Source organism: Somniosus microcephalus, chromosome 4, assembly GCF_052327205.1.
Source record: "Somniosus microcephalus isolate GS21.2 chromosome 4, FLI_Smic_1.0, whole genome shotgun sequence".
Taxonomy (NCBI): domain Eukaryota; kingdom Metazoa; phylum Chordata; class Chondrichthyes; order Squaliformes; family Somniosidae; genus Somniosus; species Somniosus microcephalus.
Genome location: NC_140990.1, coordinates 295,543,226 through 295,568,756, shown reverse-complemented (window position 1 = coordinate 295,568,756; position 25,531 = coordinate 295,543,226). Strand labels below are relative to the sequence as shown.

At 45.3% G+C, this 25,531-nt stretch overlaps 1 protein-coding gene across 1 annotated transcript in view; it reads left to right on the top strand.

The window, feature by feature from the left end:
- Positions 1 to 25,531, top strand: part of LOC147120556 (low-density lipoprotein receptor-related protein 1-like) — a 2,135,446-nt gene that overhangs the window by 2,048,194 nt on the left and 61,721 nt on the right. The window contains exons 82-85 of the mRNA XM_085986655.1: positions 3,353 to 3,517; positions 5,942 to 6,103; positions 15,162 to 15,336; positions 18,306 to 18,410. Coding sequence (XP_085842781.1) covers positions 3,353 to 3,517; positions 5,942 to 6,103; positions 15,162 to 15,336; positions 18,306 to 18,410 — 607 coding nt within the window. The remainder of the gene's footprint in view (positions 1 to 3,352; positions 3,518 to 5,941; positions 6,104 to 15,161; positions 15,337 to 18,305; positions 18,411 to 25,531) is intronic.

Genomic DNA, 25,531 nt, shown 5'->3' with positions numbered 1-25,531 from the left:
TCTTACAATACTCCTATGAAGCGCCTTGGGACGTTTTACTACGTTAAAGATGCGATATAAATACAAGTTGTTGTTGTTGTAGCCTTCATATATTAGGCATTTTGATGTAGATTTGTCTCCTTTCATGTTATCTAATGTCTCTTTTTTTCCTGGGGTCTGGTATATGCATGTCTGTCAGGGTAACTGTGTCCATACCCAGCAGTTGACTATCTTCTCTACTCTATGATCTATCCCATCTCGGGTTTGGTTACCTCCCTGCCCTCCCCACCTCACCCCCCGCTCCCCATCCCTCAACCTATGTAGTTTAAATGATTTTCAATTGGTGCCTCAATGGTCCTTGCAAGTCTCTTTGGTCCAATTAAATTCAGCTACAGCCCATATTTCCTGGATCACTGCTTTTTAATTCTGAAAGTGTTTGCAATTATTGTAGCACCCAAGTTGAAGTGAGGAAACTCGGCACATACTGAGAATCCAGCATGGGACTCACTTGGTCTGCATGGTTTAGCTACTCAATGGATAAACTCACTGAACCACCGAGGGAATTGTAAAGTTCTGATCTTAAAACTACTGTCTTGGGGAAAGCAGCTACCAGAAAGAAAGCCAGAGGAAAAGTCATCCTGTGCTCTCTCTCACACACCTCGTAGAATTAGACAAAAAGCACCAAGAGACCTAGGGGAAAATAACTTGCAAAAGGCAGTCCCTCCTCACCAACCTACAACATAGCACAGCAGAGGGAGAGACAGGCTGATGGGACAATAGCTTCCAGCAGCAGAAAAATAGTGATGCAAATCAGGAAGGTAGGATATTGCCTTTGGTGCACCCATGTGCTCTCTCTCGTGGACACCCTCAACAGCTGTACCAATATGCACAGTTAGTTGTACCTCCGGTCTCTGTGTGTCTGACAAATGTTTAAAAAATTTACACTACACTGATATATAAGCTAGTTTACAATTGAAAGGAAAATGTAAAAAAACATAGATATTACTTTGTTATTGTACATTCATAGAATCATACAGCACAGAAGGAGGCCATTTGGCCCAGTGTGCCTGTGTTGGCTCTTTGAAAGAGCCATCCAATTCGTCCCACTCCCCAGCTATTTCCTTATAGCCCTGCAAGCATTGATAATATAACAACAAAATTGTGCTGTAGGCAATTTCTGGGAATGATATCTATGTAGTGTGCCTTTCCCCTGTAGCATGCAATGAAATACTGTGGATCAGACAGCTTGGTACAATTAAAATAAAAAAACAGGAAATGCAACAAACTCGGAGCAAGTCAGGCAGCATATGTGGAGAGAGGAAGATAGGGTTAACGTCTCAGGTCAATGACCCATTGTCAAATGGGGTTCTGACAATAGGTCATCGATCTGAAACGTTAACCTTACCTTCCTTGCTCCACAGATGCCGCCTGATCTGCTCAGTGTTCCAGCATTTTCTGGTTTTTTTATTTCATATTTCCAGCATCTGCAGTAATTTGCCTTTTATTGAAGTTTTGGTCAAATCATATTGTTCCAGCGTCAGTGCTTGCTGACCATCACTATCTCTGGTACTGAGCAGTTAGCAATAATCTAAATATCACTTGGATTGTGTTCCAAGGACAAATGTGACACGTTTGAGTGAGATGACACTGATAAACCACTTCAGCTTCACTTTTATGATTTATTATGTCATTTCAATCACATAATGTGGCACTGCCTTGTAACAAACTCTAGTATATGTATTATTCTATCACACCATTGGAAATAAAAATTGTATTTCTACAGGTATGGAACGACCATGTCAAAGTGACATTACAACATAGTTTCTCTTGGGTACATATTATAAATGTGATTAAAATAAAGGAAATGACTGTCAGCAGCTATGTGGTCTAATAAATAATTTTATCTGTGAGACTCTGTTATGAATTATCCAGTTGAGCACATTTGTGGAGATATTTATCATACTATAAATGTTCATTGTAAAATCTTTGGGAGAAAAGCTTACAACAAAATGTTTCGATCTATCACACAAAGAGCTAGTAACAGGAAATTCTGATTCAATTAGATTATGTACTTTCTCAACAAAATAATTGCCATGCCAAAATGAAAACTACAACAGCCCACTTACTGGCAATGCTATTTAAGGTGGAATTCTCTTTAGGATTCCTTCATTAGAATTTTTAATAACATTTTTTGGGACATTCTTGAATCCTTTATTGTTCACAGCCATGGCCCAGTGGTAGCACTCTGGCCTCTGAGTCAAAAGTTTGTGGGTTCAGATCCCGCTCCAGAGACTTGATCACATAATCTCACCTGGCACTCCGGTTCAGTACTGTCTTTCAGACTAAGGCTCCATCTGCCCTCTCAGATGGACGTAAAAGAGCCCGTGTCACTATTTTGAAGAGGGGTGTTCTCCCTGATGTCTTGGCCAATATCTAGCCCTCAACCAATATCACTAAAACCGATTATCTGGTCATTATCTCATTGCTATTTGTGAGACCTTACTGTACGCAAATTGGCTGCTACATTTTTTACATTACTACAGTGACCACACTTCAAAAAGTACTTAATTGGCTGTAAAGCGCTTTGGGACATCCTGTGGTCATGAAAAACGCTATATAAATGCAATTTTTTCATTCCTTTCACAGTAGAAATCTTTGAAATAAAATATTTAGGGCTAGAAGTTTGGTGCATTTGCACCTCTCGTTAGGTGCGCAAACGACTTTTCGCCCGGGCGCAGCACCGCTAACGACTCCCGCTAAATTCAGCGGGAGTTTAGCGGTGGCGGTAACTGGCAGCGCCCTGCTCCGCAGGTGATGATGTGCACGGCGTTCCGTTTTCGCCCCGCCTGCAAAATTGGCCCGCGCCCCCGAATCTGCGGCAAGCAATGACAGCGACCAATTCAGGGGGTGGGAACGAAGCGGCAGGAGGCTCGTGGGGCGCTAACTAAAGGGGAGGTGGTGGGCGGGAACAAAATAGGCCGACTTGTCGTGGCTCATTGCCTCTTTGAACGCAGGGTGAGGGGATGGGGGGAGGAGCCCTTCCATGCGGCAGCGCTACGTGGCCCAGTGCGTAGCGCTGCAGAAGGTACCACCCCAGTATTCGGGGTTAGCACTCTAAGAAGGAAGTGGAGTACTTGAGTTAGCGCTCCACCTCCCTATTTGGGCGCTAAAACTGAATTTAGCGATCGCCGGCGCTATTTTTCGCCGGGCACTAAATTTAGCACCCAGGCGATGTTAGCAACCCAAAATGGTCACTAATGAATTTTTCCCCTTTTAACTTAAACTGCTTAAAAATGAAATTGTTGTTTGAGTAGCAAAAATCTTGATGACTGAACAGATGTAATACTGATACCTGCTCCTATTGCTTTTGCAGGGAGTACCTGTGACCTAGTGTGTGTGAATGGTGGAACTTGTTTTGTGAATGAACGAGACCAGCCAAAATGCAAATGCAAGCCTCGGTATGCAGGACAGGAATGTGAAACTGACCAGTGCAAAGACTATTGTCAAAATGGAGGAATCTGTTCGGCATCAACATTAGGTACTGTAAACAGTTACCCAGTAATGGGGAGTCAAATGCTTAGTCTGACTGCATGACATGTACTTTTTCTGTATCATTGCATAAATGCGACTACATGCATTAAAACAGCCATCACATTACATTAATGGTAAAAACTGCATGTTAGCAAAGAAATAAATCTTGTCTGATTTACATTAAGTGCTCATATCAGGATTATGGGCACGAAACTCAATATTTTTCCTTAATACGACACACCAATACATTTTTCATATGTATATCTAAATATTGGGAAGACTGAAGCCATTGTCTTCGGTCCCAGCCACAAACTCTGTTTCCTAGCCATGGACTCAATCCCTCTCCCTGGCAACTGTCTGAGGCTGAACCAGACTGTTTGCAACCTTGGTATCATATTTGACCCCGAGATGAGCCTCCGACCACACATCCGCGCCACCACTAAGACCGCCTATTTCCACCTCCAGAACATCGCTCGCCCCTGACTCAGCTCATCTGCTGCTGAATCCCTCATTCATGCCTTTGTTACCTATAGATTTGACTATTCCAATGCACTCCTGGCCGGCCTCCCACGTTCTGCCGTCCGTAAACTTGAGGTCATCCAAAACTTGGCTGCCTGTGTCATAACTCGCACCAAGTCCCGTTCACCATCACCCCTGTGTTCGCTGATCTACATTGGCTCCCGGTTAAGCAACGCCTCAATTTAAAAATTCTCATCCTTATTTTCAAATTCCTCCAAAGCCTCGCCCCTCCCTATCTCTGTAATCTCCTCCAGCCCTACAGCGCTCCAAGATATCTGCTCTCCTCCAATTCTGGCCTCTTGAACAACCCCGATTTTACTCGCTCCACCATTGGCAGCTGTGCCTTCAGATGCCAAGGCCCTAAGCTCTGGAATTCCCTCCCTAAATCTCTCTGCCTCTCTACCTCTCTTTCCTCCTTTAAGACACTCCTTAAAACTTACCTCTTTGACCAAGCTTTTGGTCATCTGCACTAATATCTCCATATGTGACTCAGTGTCAAATTTTGTTTGGTAAGGCTCCTGTGAAGCAGTTTGGGACATTTTACTGCGTTAAAGGTTCTTTCTATATAAATACAAGTTGTTGTTGTTATAAGTACTGACTTGCAGGTTTGAGATTTGGAATGAATACAACAGTTGTATAATGTAAGCCAAGACTGAAGGTAGCCTCATTGTCAGTTCTGTTACTCTGTGGTGGAACTGTTCAATATGTATGAAAAACAGGAAAGGCCAAAATGAAAGTAACAGCACAAAATAAGTATTAAATTATTAACATGCAACTCACATTTTGAAGATGATTCACAAACAAATTGTATTTTTGTAGAAATTCAGTTCTCCATATTTTGAAAATACTTTTGTTGCAGATAATCTACAGAGATGTGAATGTGCCATTCCTGTCTCACTGCAGATATGTGCAGCCTCCTGTAAAACATTCGTGATATTCCAGAAATTTCCTGCAATGCAAAGCCATGCTTGCAGAAACAACCCCATAACTGCTAAATTTTAATGAATAAATTTCATTATGTTTGATAAATGCTTAGCATCCTGGCCGTTGTTGCCACTTTACCCCTCAAAAGTTATTGCCCTTCACAGGCATGCAGTTATGATACATCTGCTTTAATGTCCCTTTTGAATTATCAATAAATTTATGACAGATGGCCCATTCGTGAATAGTACAAATTTACCTTTACAGCTGAAATTCTTCGCCTGTTTCAAGAAACTGGTAAGGAATCCTAATGCGAATTAAAAAAAAACTGCTGAAGACAAATTGACATGCTGTGCTAACCAGGGAGTCATTCTGCACGTCAGTGCCTAATCGTATTTTAAGCACTGCTACCACTACCATTTCATTATGCATTTTTAAGTAGAAACCTCAACGTGTTACCAATAATCTGAATTTTTCTTTCTAATGTACCTAATGAACCACACTGACAGTTAATGGAAATGTATATGTGCAGTGCAAGAACATAATTTTCCCTCAAATTATCGCAATTCATAATTTCCATATTTGGAAAATGTTTCATGAAGGGGGGAAAAAGTCAAGTAATGGGATGTCAATTTGGAGATGCTGTTGCTCTTCGTGACAGGTGGTAGTGTAATGAGTTTGGCGCTGCCAGACTTAATTTAACTCATTCACTGACACAAACTTGTGCATAGAACTAAATGGCCAAGCAACCTATATCCTATATGCTTTATGACTGGTTTAAATACCAGTCACAAAGCATCAGCACCAAATTTGTGGTGTAGCAAAGGCATCAGCATTAACTCAACAGGCTGCTTAATTGGTTAAGCTGTAGTTTGACTTGTTAGGATTGATCCAATTCAGTTTTGTCGATCCACTCCAATGCATGCATGTAATAATGGTATGGCTCTCAAACTGTTCCTGTTTTTCACGTGTTTCTTTTCGGTCTGTTTAGGAAAACCAGCTTGTCGCTGTCCAATCGGATTTACTGGTCCAACGTGTAAGCAGAGGGTTTGCGACAGCTTCTGTCTCAATGAAGGGATTTGTGATGTGAGCACAGGAAATCAACCTTATTGTTACTGCCCACCAGATTTCACAGGAGACAGGTGTCAATACAGTGAGTTTCATGACTGTAATCCTTAGTGGTAAACGCTTACATTATCTATGGCAGGGGAACATGAGCGAAGGGTAGAAGCAAGGCTGAGAAGCTAATGAAGAGGGAGGGTTTGAATCAGTAGATATGCCATGGGGTGACAAATAACAACATGGGCTGAAAGTCTGAGCAATGAAAGAAAAAATCTGAAATGTAGTGAGTACGTTTGAGTCAAAGATGGTGGTATCGAGCTTACACCAAGTGCTACTTGGCGACATTGAAAAAATCAGTAGGCTAATTGACTTCCAGATTAAGATGGTGTGTACAGAAGGGAATTGATACTAGAAAACTAGCAAGCTTTTTCAGATAGAATCAGCTAGGGAATAAAGCAGTTTGCACAAAACATAAAAGCAATATGTAGAAATTAAAAAGAAAATTCAATAATGCTATAAATCTGAAATCAAAATAGAAAATGTTGGAAATGCCAGTCAGCAGATAGGTTAATGTTTCGATAAAACCTATCATCTGAATTGTCATTGTCAGGCAGGGGGGGTGGGGGGGAGGAAACTCTTTACAGAGCTGGTCAAAATAAAGAGGGGAAAGGAAAACAACAGGTTGAGGTCAAGGCTTCAAATAGGCAAACTACTTTCATAAAGAGGAGTTAGCAGCATTAATAGCTACAAATATGGTTTTAAATATTGGAAAGAGGCATAAAGTACTATACAAAGGTCATTTCCGTCACACATTTGAAAAGATGTTAGAATGGAAAAAGTTGAGTCACACATGACTTGGGAACATAAGAATTACCTGACAAAAAAAAGACCACGGTCCATCTGGTTTGCCTTCTACCGTCCTGGTAGTCGCATGCTACAAAGATAATGGAGTTGTGGACTAATCATAGCAATCAAAATGGAAAGGAAAGCAACTGAGTGTAAATGGAAAAATCCAGCAAGGGAAAGTTGTTGAAGTCAATGTTCAGACCAGAGCACTAAAGGGTACTCAGAAGGAAAATTAGATAATGCTCCTAAAATTCACATTGTGCACGGCTTGGAGCAGTGAAGGAGCACAAAATTACAAAGGTCAGAAAAATATTGGAGATGCTGGAAATTTGAAACAAAAACAGAAAATGCTGGAAACACTGAACAGGTCAGGCAGCATCTGTGGAGAAAGGGAAACAGTTAATGTTTCAGGTATAACCATTTGTCAGAACTGAGTAAATGTAAATCTCTGTCTTACATGGAAAGTCTGGATAATGTAAGTGCATACAGATTATTTCATTTGGACTGTGAGTAAAAAACTAAACTTTATGATTAACCATCTCTTCCAACCACTTTCCACTTCATCCTCATTCAGATGGCAAATATGAAGAAGTTATGGACATCTTCATGTCCAAAATCTAACATATGCTGGCTGCTGATTACCTGCTTAAGACCTACCCACTTATGCCCAGCCACCCACCATTCCTTATTTGTTTGTGTATCTCTCCCCTGCTGTCACTATACTTGCGCTATTCCATGAACTCTATGATCCGTTTCTTGAGTCCCAGGATCACTGACATCATCAAGCTCCCCCTATCCTCCAGCTTGACCCATACATAAATACCATCATCATCCACCCCTGCAGAAAAAACTCTTTCTCAGTCCTTCCATCCTCTCCAATTGCTGCCTCAACTCTAACTTTCTCTTTCTTTCTGCAGTCCTGAACATGTTGTTTACTCACAACTACACTTCTATGTTTTCCACCATTCCTTGGTCAAAGCCTTCCCATCAGGTCTCCACCTTACTCGCAGCATTCGGACTGCATTGATCAAAGTCACCAATGAGTTCCTGTGTGATTGAGACCACAGCTAATCGTGCTTCCTCATCTTGATGGTCTCTCTGCTGCCTTTGACCCAATCAACCACTTCATCCTCTTTAAATGTCTCTCCTTCACAGTCCACCTCCAAGGCACCATAAGCAATGTCTTTTCCTGCTGTGCCCACATGGTTACTTCATAGTGAATCTCAGGGTTCTATCTTTGGCCTCCCCTTCTTCACTATTTACATGGTATTCCTTAGCAGCATCAGCCAGAAACATGGGTTCAGCTTCCACATGTACATCAACACCACTCAGCTGTACTTCTTTGCCTCTTCATCATCCCACAGCTGTTATCACTCTCTCCAACTGCCTAACACTAAGGTGTGGAATTGCCAAAATTTCCTCTAGTTTAGTATATTCAAAACTGAAGCCATTCACCTCAGCATTGTCTCGAGCTGTGGAAAGTTTGTATACTGCATGGTCCCAAGTTCAGCTTCCTTGCTCACATCCAATCCATGACCAAGGCAACCTTCTTCCAACTTTCAAACATCACCCAGCTCCACCTTACCATCACCGCCCTACCCGCCAAGTAGATATTTTTCATTCTGATTCATAAATGTCCCATGGAAGTTTTACCTACATATTTGTTACGGAGAATGGTGGTGGATCATTAAACAACTAACGGGAGGAGGAGGCTCCATGAATATCCCCATTCTCAATAATGGTGGAGCCCAGCACGTGAGTGCAAAAGACAAGGCTGAAGCCTTTGCAACCATCTTCAGCCAGAAGTGCCGAGTGGATGATCCTTATCGGCCTACTGCTAAGGTCCACACCATCACAGAAGCCAGTCTCCAGCCAATTGAATTCACTCCACGTGATATGAAGAAACGGCTGAGCGCACTGGATATAGCAAAGGCTATGGGCCCCGACAACATCCTGGCTATCGTGCTGAAGACTTGTGCTCCAGAACTAACCACGCCTCTAGCCAAGCTGTTCCAGTACAGCTACAACACTGGCATCTATCTGACAATGTGGAAAACTGCCTACGTATGTCTTGTCCACAAAAAGCAGGACAAATCCAACCCAGCCAATTACCGCCCCATCAGTCTACTCTCAATCATCAGTAAAGTTATGGAAGGTGTCATCGAAAGTGCTATCAAGCAGCACTTTCTCACCAATAACCTGCTCACGGGTGCCCAGTTTGGGTTCCGCCAAGACAACTCGGCAACCCGACTTCATTACAGCCTTGGTCCAAACATGGACAAAGGAGCTGAATTCCAGAGGTGAGGTGAGAGTGACTGCCCTTGACATCATGGCAGCATTTGACTGAGTGTGGCATCAAGGAGCCCTAGTAAAATTGAAGTCAATGGGAATCGGGGGGAAAATACTCCACTGGCTGGAGTCATACCTAGCACAAAGGAAGATGGTTCTGGTGGTTGAAGGTCAATTATCACAGCCCCAGGACATCGCTGCAGGGCAGTGTCCTAGGCCCAACTATCTTCAGCTGCTTCATCAATGACCTTCCGTCCAACATAAGGTCAGAAATGGGGATGTTCGCTGATGACTGCACTGTGTTCAGCGCCATTCACAACTCCTCAGATAATGAAGCAGTCCATGCCCACATGCAACAAGACCTGGATGACATTCAGGATTGGGCTGATAAGTGGCAGGTAACATTCGCACCACAGAAGTGCCAAGCAATGACTATCTCCAACAAGCGAGAGTTTAACCACCTCCCCATGACATTTAACGGTATTACCATGGCCAAATCCCCCACCATCAACATCCTGGGGGGTCACCATTGACCAGAAACTTAACTGGACCAGCCACATAAATACTGTGGCAACAAGAGCAGGTCAGAGGCTAGGTATTCTGCGGTGAGTGCCTCACCTCCTGATCCCCAAAGCCTTTCCACCATCTACAAGGCACAAGTAAGGAGTGTGATGGAATACTCTCCACTTGCCTGGATGAGTGCAACTCCAACTACACTCAAGTAGCTCGACACCATCCAGGACAAAGCAGCCCGCTTGATTGGCACCCCATCCACCACCTTAAACATTCACTCCCTTCACCACCGGCGTACCATGGCTGCAGTGTGTGCCATCTGCAAGATGCACTGCAGCAACTTGCCAAGGCTTCTTCGGCAACACCTCCCAAACTCGCGACCTCTTCCACCTAGAAGTGCAAGGGCAGCAGGCACATGGGAACACCACTACCTCCAAGTTCCCCTCCAAGTCACACACCATCCTGACTTAGAAGTATATCGCCAATCCTTCATCATCGCTGGGTCAAAATCCTGGAACTCCCTACCTTACAGCACTGTGGGAGTACCTTCACCACACAGACTGCAGCGTTTCAAGAAGGAGGCTCACCAGCACCTTCTCAAGGGCAACTAGGGGTGGGCAATAAATGCTGGCCTTGCCAGCGATGCCCACATCCCATAAAAACGAATTTAAAAAATGATTGTACTAAGCAATAGTGAGTCATAGAGTTATACAGCACAGAAAGAGGCCCATCGTGTCTGTGCCGTCCATCAAGCCCTGTCCAATCTAATCCCATTTTCCAGCATTTGGTCCATAGCCTTGTATGCAATGGCATTTCAAGTGCTCATCCAAATGCTTCTTGAATGTTGTGAGGGTTCCTGCCTCTACCACCCTTTCAGGCAGTGAGTTCCAGACTCCAACCACCCTCTGGGTGAAAAAGTTCCTCCTCAAATCCCCTCTAAACCTCCTGCCCCTTACCTTGAATCTATGCCCCCTTGTTATTGACCCCCCTACTAAGGGGAAAAGTTCCTCTTTATCTACCCTATCTATGCCCCTCATCATTTTGTACACCTCAATCAGGTCCCCCCTCAGCCTTCCTTGCTCCAAGGAAAACAACCCCAGCCTGTTTAGTCTTTCTTCATAGCTGAGGCGCTCCATCCCAGGTAACATCCTGGTGAAACTTCTCTGCACCCTCTCCAAAGCAATCACATCCTTCCTATAGTGAGGCGACCAGAACTGCACACAGTACTCCAGCTGTGGCCTTACCAGCGTTTTGTACAGCTCCATCATAACCTCCCTGCTCTTATATTCTATGCCTCGGCTAATGAAGGCAAGTATCCCATATGTCTTTTTAACCACCTTGTCTACCTGTTCCGCTGCCTTCAGGGATCTATGTACATGTACACCAAGGTCCCTCTGACCCTCTGTACTTCCTAGGGTCCTACCACTCATTGTGTATTCCCTTGCCTTATTTGTCCGTCCAAAATGCATCACCTCGCACTTTTCAGGGTTAAATTCCATTTGCCACTTTTCCGCCCATCTGACCAACCCGTTTATATCGTCCTGTAGCCTGAGGCTTTCCTCCTCGCAATTTACCACCCCACCAATTTTCGTGTCATCTGCGAACTTACTGATCATACCTTTTACATTCTCATCCAAATCATTTATGTAGATCACAAACAGCAAGGGACCCAGCACCGATCCCTGAGGTACCCCACTGGACACAGGCTTCCAGTCACAAAAGCAACCTTCGACCGTCACCCTCTGCCTCCTGCCACTCAGCCAGTTTAGGATCCAACGTGCCAAGGCACCCTGGATCCCATGGGCTCTTACCTTCTTGACCAGTCTCCTATGCGGGACTTTGTCAAAAGCCTTACTGAAGTCCATGTATACCACACCCACAGCATTTCCCTCATCCACACACCTAGTCACCCCCTCGAAAAATTCAATCAGATTGGTCAGACATGATTTACCCTTGACAAAGCCATGCTGACTATCCCCGATTAATCCTTGCCTCTCCAAGTGGAGACCAATTTTGTCCCTCAGAATTTTTTCCAATAATTTCCCTACCACAGATGTTAGGCTCACTGGCCTGTAATTCCCTGGTTTATCCCTGCTACCCTTCTTGGATAATGGTACTACGTTAGCTGTTCTCCAGTCCTCTGGTACATCCCCTGTGGCCAGAGAGGTTCTGAAAATTTGTGTCAGAGTCCCTGCAATCTCCTCCTTTGCCTCACACAGCAGCCTGGGATACATCTCGTCCGGGCCTGGGGATTTATCCACTTTTTGGCCTGCTAAAACCGCTAGTACCTCCTCCCTCTCGATGCTAATATGTTCAAGTATAGCACAATCCCCTTGCCCGATTTCTATGTCTACATCGTCTTTCTCCATAGTGAACACAGATGCAAAAAATTCATTTAAAACCCCGCCTACATCATCTGGCTCTACACACAGATTGCCACTTTGGTCCCTAATGGGCCCTACCCTTTCCCTGGTTATCCTCTTGCCCTTAATATACTTATAAAACATCTTAGGATTTTCCTTTATTTTGCTCGCCAGTGTTATTTCATGGCCCCTCCTCGCTCTCCTAATTTCTTTTTTAAGTATGCCCCTGCACTTGTTATACTCCTCTAGGGCTTCCTCCGTCTTTAGTCTTTTGTAACTGCCAAAAGCCCCCCTTTTTTTCCTAATGCATTTTTGTATATCCCTTGTCATCCAAGGTTCCCTTTGCTTGTTGGTCCCACCCTTGACCTTTATGGGAACATATTGGTGTTGTACTCTCTCTATTTCCCTTCTGAAAGTCTCCCACTGCTTTGATGTGGATTTTCCTATAAGTAGCTGCTCCCAGTCCACTTTGGCCAGATCCTGCCTTATCATATTAAAATCGGCCTTCCCCCAATTTAGAACCCTTATTTCCAGGCCGTCTTTGTCTTTTTCCATGACCACCTTAAATCTCACCGAATTATGGTCACTGTCGCCAAAATGCTCTCCTACTGACGCTTCCACCACTTGCCCGGCTACATTCCCTAGAATTAGGTCCAGTACCGCCCCCTCTCTTGTAGGACTTTCTACATGTTGGCTCAAAAAGCTCTCCTGGATGCACTTTAAGAATTCTGCACCCTCTAAGCCTTTCACACTCTGACTATCCCAATTTATATTGGGGAAGTTGAAATCCCCCACTATTATTACCCTATTATTTTCGCACTTTTCTGAGATTTGCCTACATATCTGTTCCTCTATCTCCCCCTGACTGTTTGGGGGCCTATAGTACACTCCCAGCAAAGTGCTTGCCCCCTTTTTGTTTTTAAGTTCTACCCATATGGCCTCATTAGAGGAACCCGCTAATATATCATCCCTCCTTACAGCAGTAATTGACTCCTTAATTAATATTGCAACACCCCCTCCCCTTTTACACCCCCCTCTGTCCCGCCTGAAGATTCTATACCCCGGAATATTGAGCTGCCAGTCCTGACCCTCCCTCAACCATGTCTCCGTGATAGCAACAATATCGTACTCCCATGTGTTCAACAACAACTTCAGTTCATCCACCTTATTTGCAAGACTCCTTGCATTAAAATAAATGCCTTCCAGCCTTGCCATATTCCCTTTTGCCTTCACATATTTGCTCTGCCTTCCCAGCTGACTTGTTTTTTCCTCCGTATTTGGCTGTAAATCACCCCCTGCTATAGCTCCACTCTGTATCCCATCCCCCTGCCAAGTTAGTTTAAACCCCCCCCAACAGTGCTAGCAAACCTCCCCGCAAGGATATTGGTCCCCCTCTGGTTCAGGTGTAAACCGTCCGACTTGTACAAGTCCCACCTTTCCCAGAAGCAGACCCAGTGATCCAGGAAACTAAAGCCCTCCCTCCTGCACCATCCCTTTAGCCACGCATTCATCTGTTCTATCTTCCTATTCCTATACTCACTAGCACGTGGCACCGGGAGTAATCCAGAGATTACAACCTTTGAGTTCCTGCTTTTTAATCTTCTACCTAGCTCCCTAAATTCTTGCTGCAGGACCTCATCCCTCTTTTTACCTATGTCGTTGGTACCAATGTGGACCACGACCTCTGGCTGTTCGCCCTCCCCCTCTAATATGCCCTGCAGCCGCTCAGTGACATCCTTGACCCTGGCACCAGGGAGGCAACAAACCATCCTGGATTCACGTCTACGGCCACAGAAACGCCTATCTGTTCCCCTTACTATAGAATCCCCTACCACTATTGCTCTCCCACTCTTTTTCCTCCCTTCCTGGGCAGCAGGAGCATCCCAGTGCCAGGAAGTTGGCTGATGCCGCCTTCCCCTGGTAAGTCATCCCCCCCAACAGTATCCAAACCTGGTTGAAAGGGGGATGGCCACAGGGGTCCCCTGCACTACCTGCCTGCTTCTATTGTTCCGCCTGGTGGTCACCCATTTCCCTTCTGCCTGTGCAACCCTACCCTGCGGTGTGACCAACTCACTGTACGAGTAATTCGCGACCCTCTCAGCATCATGAATGCTCCACAACCCATTGAGTGGAGACAATGGCCCAGAAATTCGGGTCGGGGGCTTCCCACGGGTGTAAGCCCCTGTCCTGCACTTACCTACCGCGCCGGCCATTGAGCTGTGGGCCCGCATGGGATTCCGATCCCGGGCCTGTTCCAGCTGCCGGCGCGCAGTGCTTGTGTATCCCAGGGGCGCAGTTAGTTCGATGCGTCCCCTGGGATCACATGGGCCTTGGAGAGCCAATCAGAGCAGGGAATGCCCATTCATAAGTCAAAACTTATAAATACTATGGGCCCCAAAACATCACTAAATCTTCAAATAAATTTTTTTTTAAATCACATTTTTTAAATAAACTATAAATTACATGAAATAACTATTTTAAACAATAATTTAAATTTTTGAAAAAAATAATTTTATTTTCTAACAGGGCTAAAAATAAACTTACCTTGCTTTAAAGTATTTAAAAATAATAAACCTGTGGAAAAAATGTTTTAATTTTAATTAATTCACCACTTACCTTGTAAAAAGCAGGCCTTACGCCTGCTTTTTACATGTCTAACTTCTGGAGACTTACCCTCCCGGGAAAACCTGCAAAACAAACCTAAGTTCGATGCGCACACGCAGCCTCTCCTGCGCACATGTTTGACCTCTGAACCCCTTCTTTCAGGGGAACGGAAGTGCTGGTTTCCCGTGCATGCAGGAAACCGGCACTTCCATTGGGCTTACGGGTGAGTACCCCGTGCGTACTCACCCGTGGAGACCCGAATTTCTGGGCCAATGACTTAAGTGGAATCAGGGTAATTGCTAAACGAGAAGCACTTAAAATGTTTTTATGTTCCGCCCTGACGCACTATTCCTTATTATTTGAAAAACCCCTCATCTGTATTCTAAAAATAGCAATCTCTGAATTGTTAATAAAAAATGCACTCAAAACAGGATTACTTTCAATGAAAATGCTTACAGTTGACATTATCATCATTTGTGTTGATTAATTTATTACTGTAACTCAATTTACTATTTATGTTTCATTCTTTTCCAGATGTGTGCTATAACTACTGCATGAATTTAGGAACCTGCAGAATAAACAGCGATGGCAGTGCTCAGTGCATCTGCTTACCACAGTTTGAAGGACCAAGATGTGAAGTGGATAAATGTACTGTGTGCCATGGTGGACAGTGTATTGTGGACAAAGAGACAGGACAGGTGGCCTGCAAGTAAGTAAGCTTCTGTTATATATTGAGAAGCATTGTTATTAAGAAAATGAGCAAGCCAATACCCCAGCCAGTGGTATTGGGGGCCTGCAGGTGACCTCTACTCATTTTCTGCAAATTGCTTGATCTATTGAAACAGCTTTTAGTTCTGATTATTAGCCTGCCATTCCTTCATCTTTAGGGCAATTTACATGTTTTGGCTGGAATGCTGCTTTAATTTTATCAAATTTTAAAAAAATTATCCCCAAAAGGTTTCTGATAATATTGTGCCTGTTTTGACTATTTTCCCACTTAGTATCATATATTGCTATTTTAGCCTACTGCGCCACCTAGCTTCTTTAAAGGAATTCACACCATTTACACACCAGTAGATTCTTTAAAAAGTTTCCTTGTAAATACAATTTACCAACAAGTGCTAGCTTTTAAAAAAAAAAATGTAGTCTTCGGGATGTGGACGTTGCTGACAAGGTCCGGATTTATTGCCCGTCCCTAACTGTTCTTGATAAGGTGGTGGTGGGCAATGAAGGAATGGAGATATATGTCCAAGTCAGGATGGTGTTTGACTTCAAGGGGAAATTGGAAGTACTGGTGTTCCCATGCAACTGCTGCCCTTGTCCTTCGAAGTGATGGAGACCGGGGTTTGGGAGGTGCTACTGAAGAAGTCTTGGTGAATTGCTGCACTGCAACCTGGACATAGTACACACTGCAGCCACCGTACACCGATGGTGGAGGGAGTGGATGTTTAACCTAGTGGATTAAGTGCCAGTCAAGCAGACTGCTTTGTCCTGGATGGTGTTGAGATTCTTGAGTGTTATTGTAGCTTCACCCATCCAGGCAAGTGGAGAGCATTCCATCAAACGTCTGGATTGTGCATTGTACATGGTGGGCTTTGGGGAGTCAGAAGGTGAGTCACTCACCACAGAATACCCAGCCTCTGACTTGTTCTAGTAGCCATGGCATTTATGTGGCTGTTCCAGTTCTGTTCCTTGTCAATGATGACACCCAAGATGTTGATGGTGGTTGATTTGACGATGGTAACGCCATTGAATGTCAAGGGGAGGTGGTTAGCCTCTCTCTTGTTAGAGATGGTCATTGCCTGGCACTTGCGTGATGTGAATGTTGCTTGGCACTTATCATCCCAAGCCTGGATGTTGTCCAAGTCTTGATGCATGCAGGCACGGATTGCTTCATTATCTGAGTAATTGCCAATGGAGCTGACCACTGTGCAATCATTAGTGAACAGCCCCAGTTTTGATGTTACAATGGAGGGAAAATCATTGATGAAGCAACTGAAGATAGTTGGGCTTAGCATGCTGCCCTGAGGAACTCTTGCAGTGATATCCTAGGCTGAGATAATTAGCCTCCAACTACCACAACCATCTTATTCTGTACCAGTTATGACTCCAGCCAGTGGAGAGTTTCCCCTTGATTCCCCATTGATTTCAGTTGTACTAGTGCTCCTTGGTGCCACAGTCGGTCGAATGCTACCTTGATGTTAGAGCAGTCACTTCCACCGTACCTCTGGAATTCAGGTCTTGTGTCAATGAGTTCAGTTGTAGCTGTGTAACAGTGAAATCTCCTGCGATTAAATGCTACAATGCTCTGTAGGTGTGAACTCATGTCCAGTAATTTATGCCCCTGTTGAACAATTAATTTTATGTTGAATTGAATTAGGTAACATGAAAGTGGTGATATGGAACTACAGAATTTGAAATTAAAGCAGTTATATTGCCACCACTGAGACCCACTCAATCTGATTACAATTCATGTTGGGTAAAACACAAGAGTAGTGAAATTACGCTGTACAATATTAGCATATATGAATAACTAATATGAACCTCATCTGTCTACTATTGTAAAGGTTTTGTTAGGTTAGCGCCTCCCTTAAAATACTAGACAAGGAAATATAAATGAATGCTTTATGTGTTTACACATAATAACATACGGCATGGTGTCACCCCAGAGAAGCTGACACAAGTTTGAGATATAAATAGGATCTTATGGCAATTTCTAGTATAAAATAAAGAAATCAACTATTTCCGCATAACTCCCTCAAAATGACTCAGTCCGTGGAAGGCTAAGATTGAGAGAGCTTGACTTTTTGACAAGAATGGCAAGCTTAGAAAAGGAAGACTGGTCGTTTGAAAAATAAGAAAAGTTATTATAGGGAGTGCTAATGCAGTCTGGTTGTTGTTGTCTGTGACATTTAGCTTTGTTTTACTATCATCAGAGAAGCACATTAAATTCAAGTGATAATGACATTTGGGAAGATATCTTCTGCGCTAAGTATAGAGAATCTCCAAGTATGTTTATGCTTTATGCTTTTTCTACACTTAGCACACACAGGAAATCTTCACGCATTATGGCTCTTTGCACGGCTATAGGCTGTAGGTGTAGGCTATACCTAAAGAGCAGGGACATTTTCAAAAACGTATTTGGTCAACTGGACCTCAAATATCAAACTTGATCTGCTTGAGCATAGTTCGGTTTCAAAATAAATCCTCCATCCTTTTGGGGCCTTGGAAATACTCCCAATATGAAGCTGATACACACATGTATGTCCATATAAACATATGTATATCCATGCACCAGACATCATGACATTAGTCCTCTTGCTTCAACAATCCAAACTCTATCATCAGGATACTGAAATCACATTGGAAAAGTGTAGCAGTAGTATTAAATAATCTTTAGAGAAGTACTATTTGAAGTAAAAAGTCTCAGAACAATTAACAGCACTAAACTTGTAAGTGGGTACATGTATAGCAGTAAATTGATCATTCAGTTGCATTTCATTGATTTATTTTTCACTAAAGTGAAACTATCGTTCACTCTCATGGAAAAATATTTTCTAACTCAATGTCAGCAATTTCTCGTGCAACAGAGCATTCCAATGAATACATACAGGTGCCTGTAATTATGGTTCTTGTAGCATGATCTGGAATGACATTAGTCTCACTTTGTTGATACAGTTGCACAAATGGAAGGATTGCAGCCAGCTGCCTGTCTTGTGATGGATACTGTTACAATGGTGGCACTTGCCAGCTGGGCCCACACTCTGCAGTGCCCACGTGTGTGTAAGTGTATACTCTGTACTTTAAACTTATAATTAACATATAGTTCTTTTGAGCACCAATAAATCTTAGGATGAGTTTAATATGCTGATGAATAATTTAAGTCCACCAAACTTTTAATGCAAGGAAAAATATTTGTATCTCAGAATGATGACAATAGAGGTTTTGTTTACTTAAATATCCTTACGGGGTGGGGGGGGGTGGGCAGCGTGTTTGCTAGTGCTGTTGGGAAGGGTTTAAACTAATTTGGCAGGGGGATGGGCACCAGAATGTAGCATTAGAAAGGAGAAACAAGGGGGGCGATTTTGTAAATGGGGACACGTTGGAGGCGGGACTGATGCTTGTCGGGTCAATGTCCTGCCTTCATCGATTTGTGGCCAACCCACACTCTTTTCCCTTGATTGACCTTGTTAAGTCTGCCCAGCGGGCTTAGCAGGCCAATTAAGGGAAAGCCGGTTGCAGAGTACATCATCGTATGACGTTTCATCTGTCAAAAATTTTTGACAGATGAATTGTCATCGTTTGACAGCTCTGTGAAGCTGTCAAACAGTGACATTCTCTGCAGTTTGATGAGGTCTTGCATACAAGACCTCATCAACCTTCTTTCTTTTATAGAAATGGGATGGTTGTTGCATCTGAGAATGTAACTCCCATCTCTCATCTGCAACACGGAGGTTCGAGACTCTCCGCATACAAACCGACTGAAGCCTGCAGGAAGAAACAAAGGTAAGTATACTTTTAAAAACACTTTGCACTTACCTCAGATACTCACCTCTACACTCTTGCACCCATCACTTACCTTCACTTGTAGCCCCCCGACCCCCGCAGACCAGTACGCGCCTTGTTGAGCTGGCGTGTTTTGGAGTCTTCGGGAAGCCCGCACTTGTGAGGGCAAAAAGGGGATAATCCTATTTTTTGCCTGTTAACTACCTGTTAACAGGCAGTTAATAGGCTTTAATCCCTTCCCGCCTCCAAGGAGACAGGACCCGACGCAGGACGGCTACCCGCCTCCTGGGAATGGGCACCCGCCCCCAAATTCTGCCATTTTCCCGGCAGTCCCACCTCCATACTCATCTCCCTGGGGCTGGCAAAATCGCCCTCTAGGTGTACAAAGGATTGGGAGAGACAGTTCGCATTAGAGTAAGAAATAGTACGGTATTAGGTGGGGTCAGACTAAGAGAGAACACAAGAAAGTCTAAGATAGGTTTACAGTGCATGTGTGTAAACGCACGAAGCATGGTAAATAAGGTTGGTGAGTTGCAGGCGCAAATAGCCACATGGAAATATGATGTTGTGGCGATAACGGAGACCTGGCTCAAAGAAGGGCAGGATTGGGTACTAAATAATCGTGGTTATAAGATATTCAGGAAAGAAAGGAGGTGGGGTGGCAGTATTGATTAAGGAGAATATTACAGTGCTGGAGAGAGAGGATGTCCTGGAGGAGTCAAGGACAGAATCTATCTGGTCAGAGTTAAGAAACAATAGAGGTGCCATTACACTACTAGGTGTATTCTATAGGCCACCAACTAGTCGGATAGATATGGAGGAGCAACTTTGCAGGGAAATTACAGAGAGGTGCAAGAACTATAGAGTAGTGATAATGGGGGACCTCAATTATCCTAATATAGACTGGGATAGTAATAGTGTAAAGGGCAGAGAGGGGGAAGAGTTTCTTAAGTGTGTTCAGGAGAACTTTCTTGATCAGTACGTTTCTGGCCCAGTGAGGAAGGAGGCATTGCTGGATCATAGTATCATAAGGTTTAGATTAGCTATGGAAAAGGACAGGGAGCAATCTAGAGTAAAAAGTACTTAATTAGAGGAGGGCCAATTTCAGTTGGATGAGAATGGATCTGGCCCAGTAAACTGGAATCAAAGATTGGCAGGCAAAACTGTAATCAAACAATGGGCTGCCTATAAAGAGGACATGGTTCGGGTACAGTTGAGGTACATTCCCACGAGGGGGAAAGGTAGGACAACCAAAGCCAGAGCTCCCTGGATGACAAAAGAGATAGAGAGTAAGATGAAGCAGAAAAAGGAGTGTATGACAGATATCAGATTGAGAATACAAGTGAGAACCAGGCTGAATATAAAACGTTCAGAGGGAAAATGAAAAAGAAAATAAGAAGGGCAAAGAGAGAGTATGAGAACTGGCAGCTAACATAAAAGTGAATCCAAAAGTCTTCTATAGGCATATAAATAGTAAACAGGTAGTAAGAGGAGGGGTGAGGCCAATTAGGGACCAAAATGGAGACCTACGCATGGAGGCAGAGGGCATGGTTGAGGCACTAAATGAGTACTTTGCATCAGTCTTTACCAAGGAAGAAGATGCTGCCAAAGTCAGAGTGAAAGAGGAGGTAGTGGAGATATTGGATGGGATAAAAATCAATAAAGAGAATGTACTGGAAAGGCTAGCTGTACTTAAAGTAGATAAGTTACCAGGACCGGATGGGATACATCCTAGGATGCTGAGGGAAGTAAAGGTGGAAATTGCAATGGTACGGGCCATAATCTTCTAATCCCCCTTAGATATGGGGGTGATGCCAGAAGACTGGAGAATTGTAAATGTTACACCCTTGTTCAAAAAGAAAATTAGAAAAATAAATTGCAGGGCTGCGGGTGAGTGCGACTAACTGAAGTGCTTGCAGAGAGCCGGCACGGGCTCAACGGGCTGAATGGCCTCCTTCTGTGCTGCAAGTATTCTATGATTCTAAATAAGTTATAATTTAACACTTGGAGAATATTTCATGGCCAGCAGTGAGATGTGCTGAACAGCACCACAAGTTTGCCTACATAACAAAAGTCACCGAACCTCAACATAAATAGTTCAATACATAAGCATTTGAGTTGTTTAAACAAAATGATTTGATGTGATATAAATGCACGTATTACTAAATTAACCAGGCCAGATAACACATCAGCAACATAGTTATTAGAAGACAAGAGCCCCAGTAATCTGCGGGAAGGGGGCCTGGCAAGTACCAAAATGTGTCCACTGAGGAGCGCCAACACTGGCCCCACCAAAGTTCATGGAATCAGATGAAGGTTTTTTCATTTACATGTAAATGGTGGGCACGTTAGATGCAGAACAATGGCTGACTCGGAGGAAAGGGAAAGATACCAAATCTCAGGGAAAAATTTTGTTTGAAATTATACTTCTTCCACAGGCCAGGCCACAATCCCAGCCTGTATCTCCAGGTGGTCCCCCTTTCTATTATTTGGCAGGTAGGCACATCAGACAAACCTCTTCCACCCTACACCGAGTCCCTTTGTGGGCCAGGAAAGCAGAAACTCCCGACATAGGCAGCCCCTACCCTCTCTTATGGCAATGGCCTTGGCTTGGGATAGGCAAGAGGCTCTGACCCCAACAGGAAATTCTAATGCAGGGCCAGGAAATAGCATATTCAGGTCCCTGCCTAATTTGTGGCTCATCCAGCAGACTCTTGCCAAAGTTATGGGGGAGTGCGCTGAATGGATCAAAGATTTTTAGAGCTGAGAATTTTTACTAAAGTGGAACTATTGGTCACTCCCATGGAAAAATATTGTCTAACTCAACGTCAGCAATTTCAGTCAAATATCATTAGACTCAACAATCCTCAAACTTTTTCATTGAAGAAAACTCCACCAGCTCACCTTCTTACTATTTTCTTCAATCCATTCTACCTCTAACTACATCTGTTGCCGCTTGAAACAATTTATGTTATTCATTTCAGTCATCTTCCCTACTAAACTTCCCCTTGCTCCAATGTTCCTAATGGTTATTTTCTGCCTTCTGGCATCTGAGCTTTTTACCATAGTGAACAGTTTGGCTGGATCAACCTTATCAAACCCTTCACGTTCGTGAAAACTTAAAATTAGATCACTTCAAAGTCTTCACACAGAGTTCCAGCCCAACTTTCTTAATCCCTTCTAAAAAAAAAATTAGATTCTTGATAGCTGGAATCATCTTGGTTGCTTGCCTCTGTGCCCTTGAAAGCCATGAATAAATATCCTTCCTATGATTGGGGTTAGAATTATACATAGTGCTACAAATGAGAGCTGGTCAATGTATTCTACAACAATGCAACAATCTCTTTTGGTTTGAAATTTAACTTTATATTATATCTATATATATATAAAGCGGCTCTTCTGTCTGTCTGTCCCGATGTCTGTCCCGATGTCTGTCCCGATGTCTGTCCCGATGTCTGTCTGTCTGTCCGTGTTCTATACGTTTGAAAGTTACAGAGCGTACCGACGCGCGCGTTGCCTCAAAAGAAAGCTTGCGATTCCGGACCGGTCATAGGCGTATTTACGTTTCGGCCGGACAAAAGTCCCGCCCGCGGTATCCGAAAAACGTTCAGCATTCCGCTCATTAGTATCTCATTAGCGACCGTGTGACGTCGAGGTCCACCAATCGGACGGCGGGTTCCTTCCTACAGTTGAGTGTCGAGTGACTCGACGATTGACCAATCCGACGCTTCGGTGACCTGACCGGTCGACCAATCGGTGCGTGTGTGGGCGGGCCTTCTCCTTCTGAACCGAGGTGAGTGGCCGCCATCTTGATTTTTAACAATTTTTTCCCCCACACTTTCTGTGTGTTAGGGAACTAAGGTAAATATTTTAATGATGTGTTAGGGAATTAAATAACAATTTAATAGGGGGGGGGGAGAGCCTCGGGAAATCGCGGGGGGGGGAGAGCCTCGGGAAATCGCGGGGGGGGGAGAGCCTCGGGAAATCACGGGGGGGGGAGAGCCTCAGGAAATCGCGGGGGGGGGAAGAGCCTTGGGAAATCGCAGGGGGGGGAGAGCCTCGGGAAATCGCGGAGGGGGGGGAGAGCCTCGGGAAATCGCGGGGGGGGAGAGCCTCGGGAAATCGCGGGGGGGAGAGCCTCGGGAAATCACGGGGGGAGAGCCTCGGGAAATCGCGGGGGGGGCAAGCCTCGGGAAATCGCGGGGGGCTCGTGCTGACCGCGCATGCGCCGCCCGCACTGACCGCACATGCGCCGCCCGCCCGCCCACAGCGGCCGTCCATCAGCCGCGCGATACGCGGGGGACCTTAGCTCCGGACCTCAGGCGCTAGGCAGGGGGAGGGGCCGGAGAGAGGGACAGAGGGGAGTGGGGGAGGGGAGGGGTGGGGGTGGGCGAGGGGAGGGAGACGGGGAGGGGGGGGAGGGAGACAGGGGGAGGGAGGGAGGGAGACGGGGAGGGAGGGAGGGAGACAGGGGGAGGGAGGGAGGGAGACGGGGCGGGAGGGAGGGAGACGGGGGAGGGAGGGAGGGAGACAGGGGGGAGGGAGGGAGGGAGACGGGAAGGGAGGGAGGGAGACGGGAAGGGAGGGAGGGAGACGGGAAGGGAGGGAGGGAGACAAGGGAGGGGAGGGAGAGGAGGGGAGGGGAGGGAGAGGAGGGGAGGGAGAGGAGGGGAGGGGAGGGAGGGATAGGACAGGGAGAGGACATGACAGGGAGAGGGGGGGCACACGGGCAGGGAGACCAAGCGCCCCAAAATTGCCCTCGCAACGCGGGGCTCCCCAGCTAGTCTATATATATAAAGCGGCTCTTCTGTCTGTCCCGATGTCTGTCTGTCCGTTCTCTATACGTTTGAAAGTTACAGAGTGTACCGACATGCGCATCGCCTCAAAAGAAAGCTTGCGATTCCGGACCAGTCATAGGCGTATTTACGTTTCGGCCAGACAAAAATCCCGCCCGCGGTATCCCAAAAACGTTCAGCGTTCCGCTCATTAGCATCTCATTAGCGACCGTGTGACGTCGAGGTCCACCAATCGGACGGCGGGTTCCTTCCTACAGTTGAGTGTCGAGTGACTCGACGATTGACCAATCTTATGCTTCGGTGACCTGACCGGTCGACCAATCGGTGCGTGTGTGGGCGGGCCTTATCCTTCTGAACCGAGGTGAGTGGCCGCCATCTTGATTTTTCACAATTTTCCCCCCCACACTTTCTGTCTGTTAGGGACCTAAGGTAAATATTTTAATGATGTGTTAGGGAATTAAATAACAATTTAATAGAGGGGGGGAGAGCCTCGGGAAATCGCGGGGGGGGAGAGCCTCGGGAAATCGCGGGGGGGGGCGGGGGGGAGAGCCTCGGGAAATCGCGGGGGGGGAGAGCCTCGGGAAATCGCGGGGGGGCGAGCCTCGGGAAATTGCGGGGGGGCGAGCCGCCCGCACTGACCGCGCATGCGCCGCCCGCACTGACCGCGCATGCGCCGCCTGCCCGCCCACAGCGGCCGTCCATCAGCCGCGCGATACGCGGCGGACCTCAGCTCCGGACCTCAGGCGCTAGGCAGGGGGAGGGGCCGGAGAGAGGGACAGAGGGGAGTGGGGGAGCGGGGGAGGGGTGGGCGAGGGAGAGGAGGGGAGGGAGAGGAGGGGAGGGGAGGGAGGGATAGGACAGGGAGAGGACATGACAGGGAGAGGGGGGACACACAGGGGCAGGGAGACCAAGCGCCCCAAAATTGCCCTTGCAACGCGGGGCTCCCCAGCTAGTAAAAATATAAAGCGGTTGATCTGTGTCTGTCTGTCTTGTCTGTCTGTATGTCCTCTATACACTCAAAAGTTATAGAGCGTACCGACACATATGTTATATCAAAAGAAAGCTTATGATTATGGAAGTGTCATAGGCGTATTTACTTTTTGGTCAGACAAAAATTGTTCGGACAGTATACAAAAAACATTCAAAAAACGGACAACTCCGCTCATTAGCGTTGAGTGACGTGATGGTTGACCAATCATACATGGGATAGGGTTGAGTGACGTGATGGTTGACCAATCGTACAGGGCATAGCATTGAGTGATGTGATGGTTGACCAATCGGTGCATCACGGGGGGGGGGGTTCATTGTGTGTGTGGGCGGGCCATCCTACTGGGGATAGCTTTGAGTGACGTGATGGTTGACCAATCCTACAGTTGAGTGACCTGATGGTTGACCAATCGGTGTGTCACGGGGGGCGTTTCATTGCGTGTGTGGGCGGGCCAAAACTTCTGAGCTGAGGTGAGTGGTGGCCATCTTGATTCCTAACTATTGATTTATTTTTCTCACTTTGTGTGTGTGGTAATGGGGATTAAATGATATGAAATATAGATTTCCAGCAAAAAAAAAGTTGGTTTTAAAAGAAAAAAAAATCCATTTGCAAAG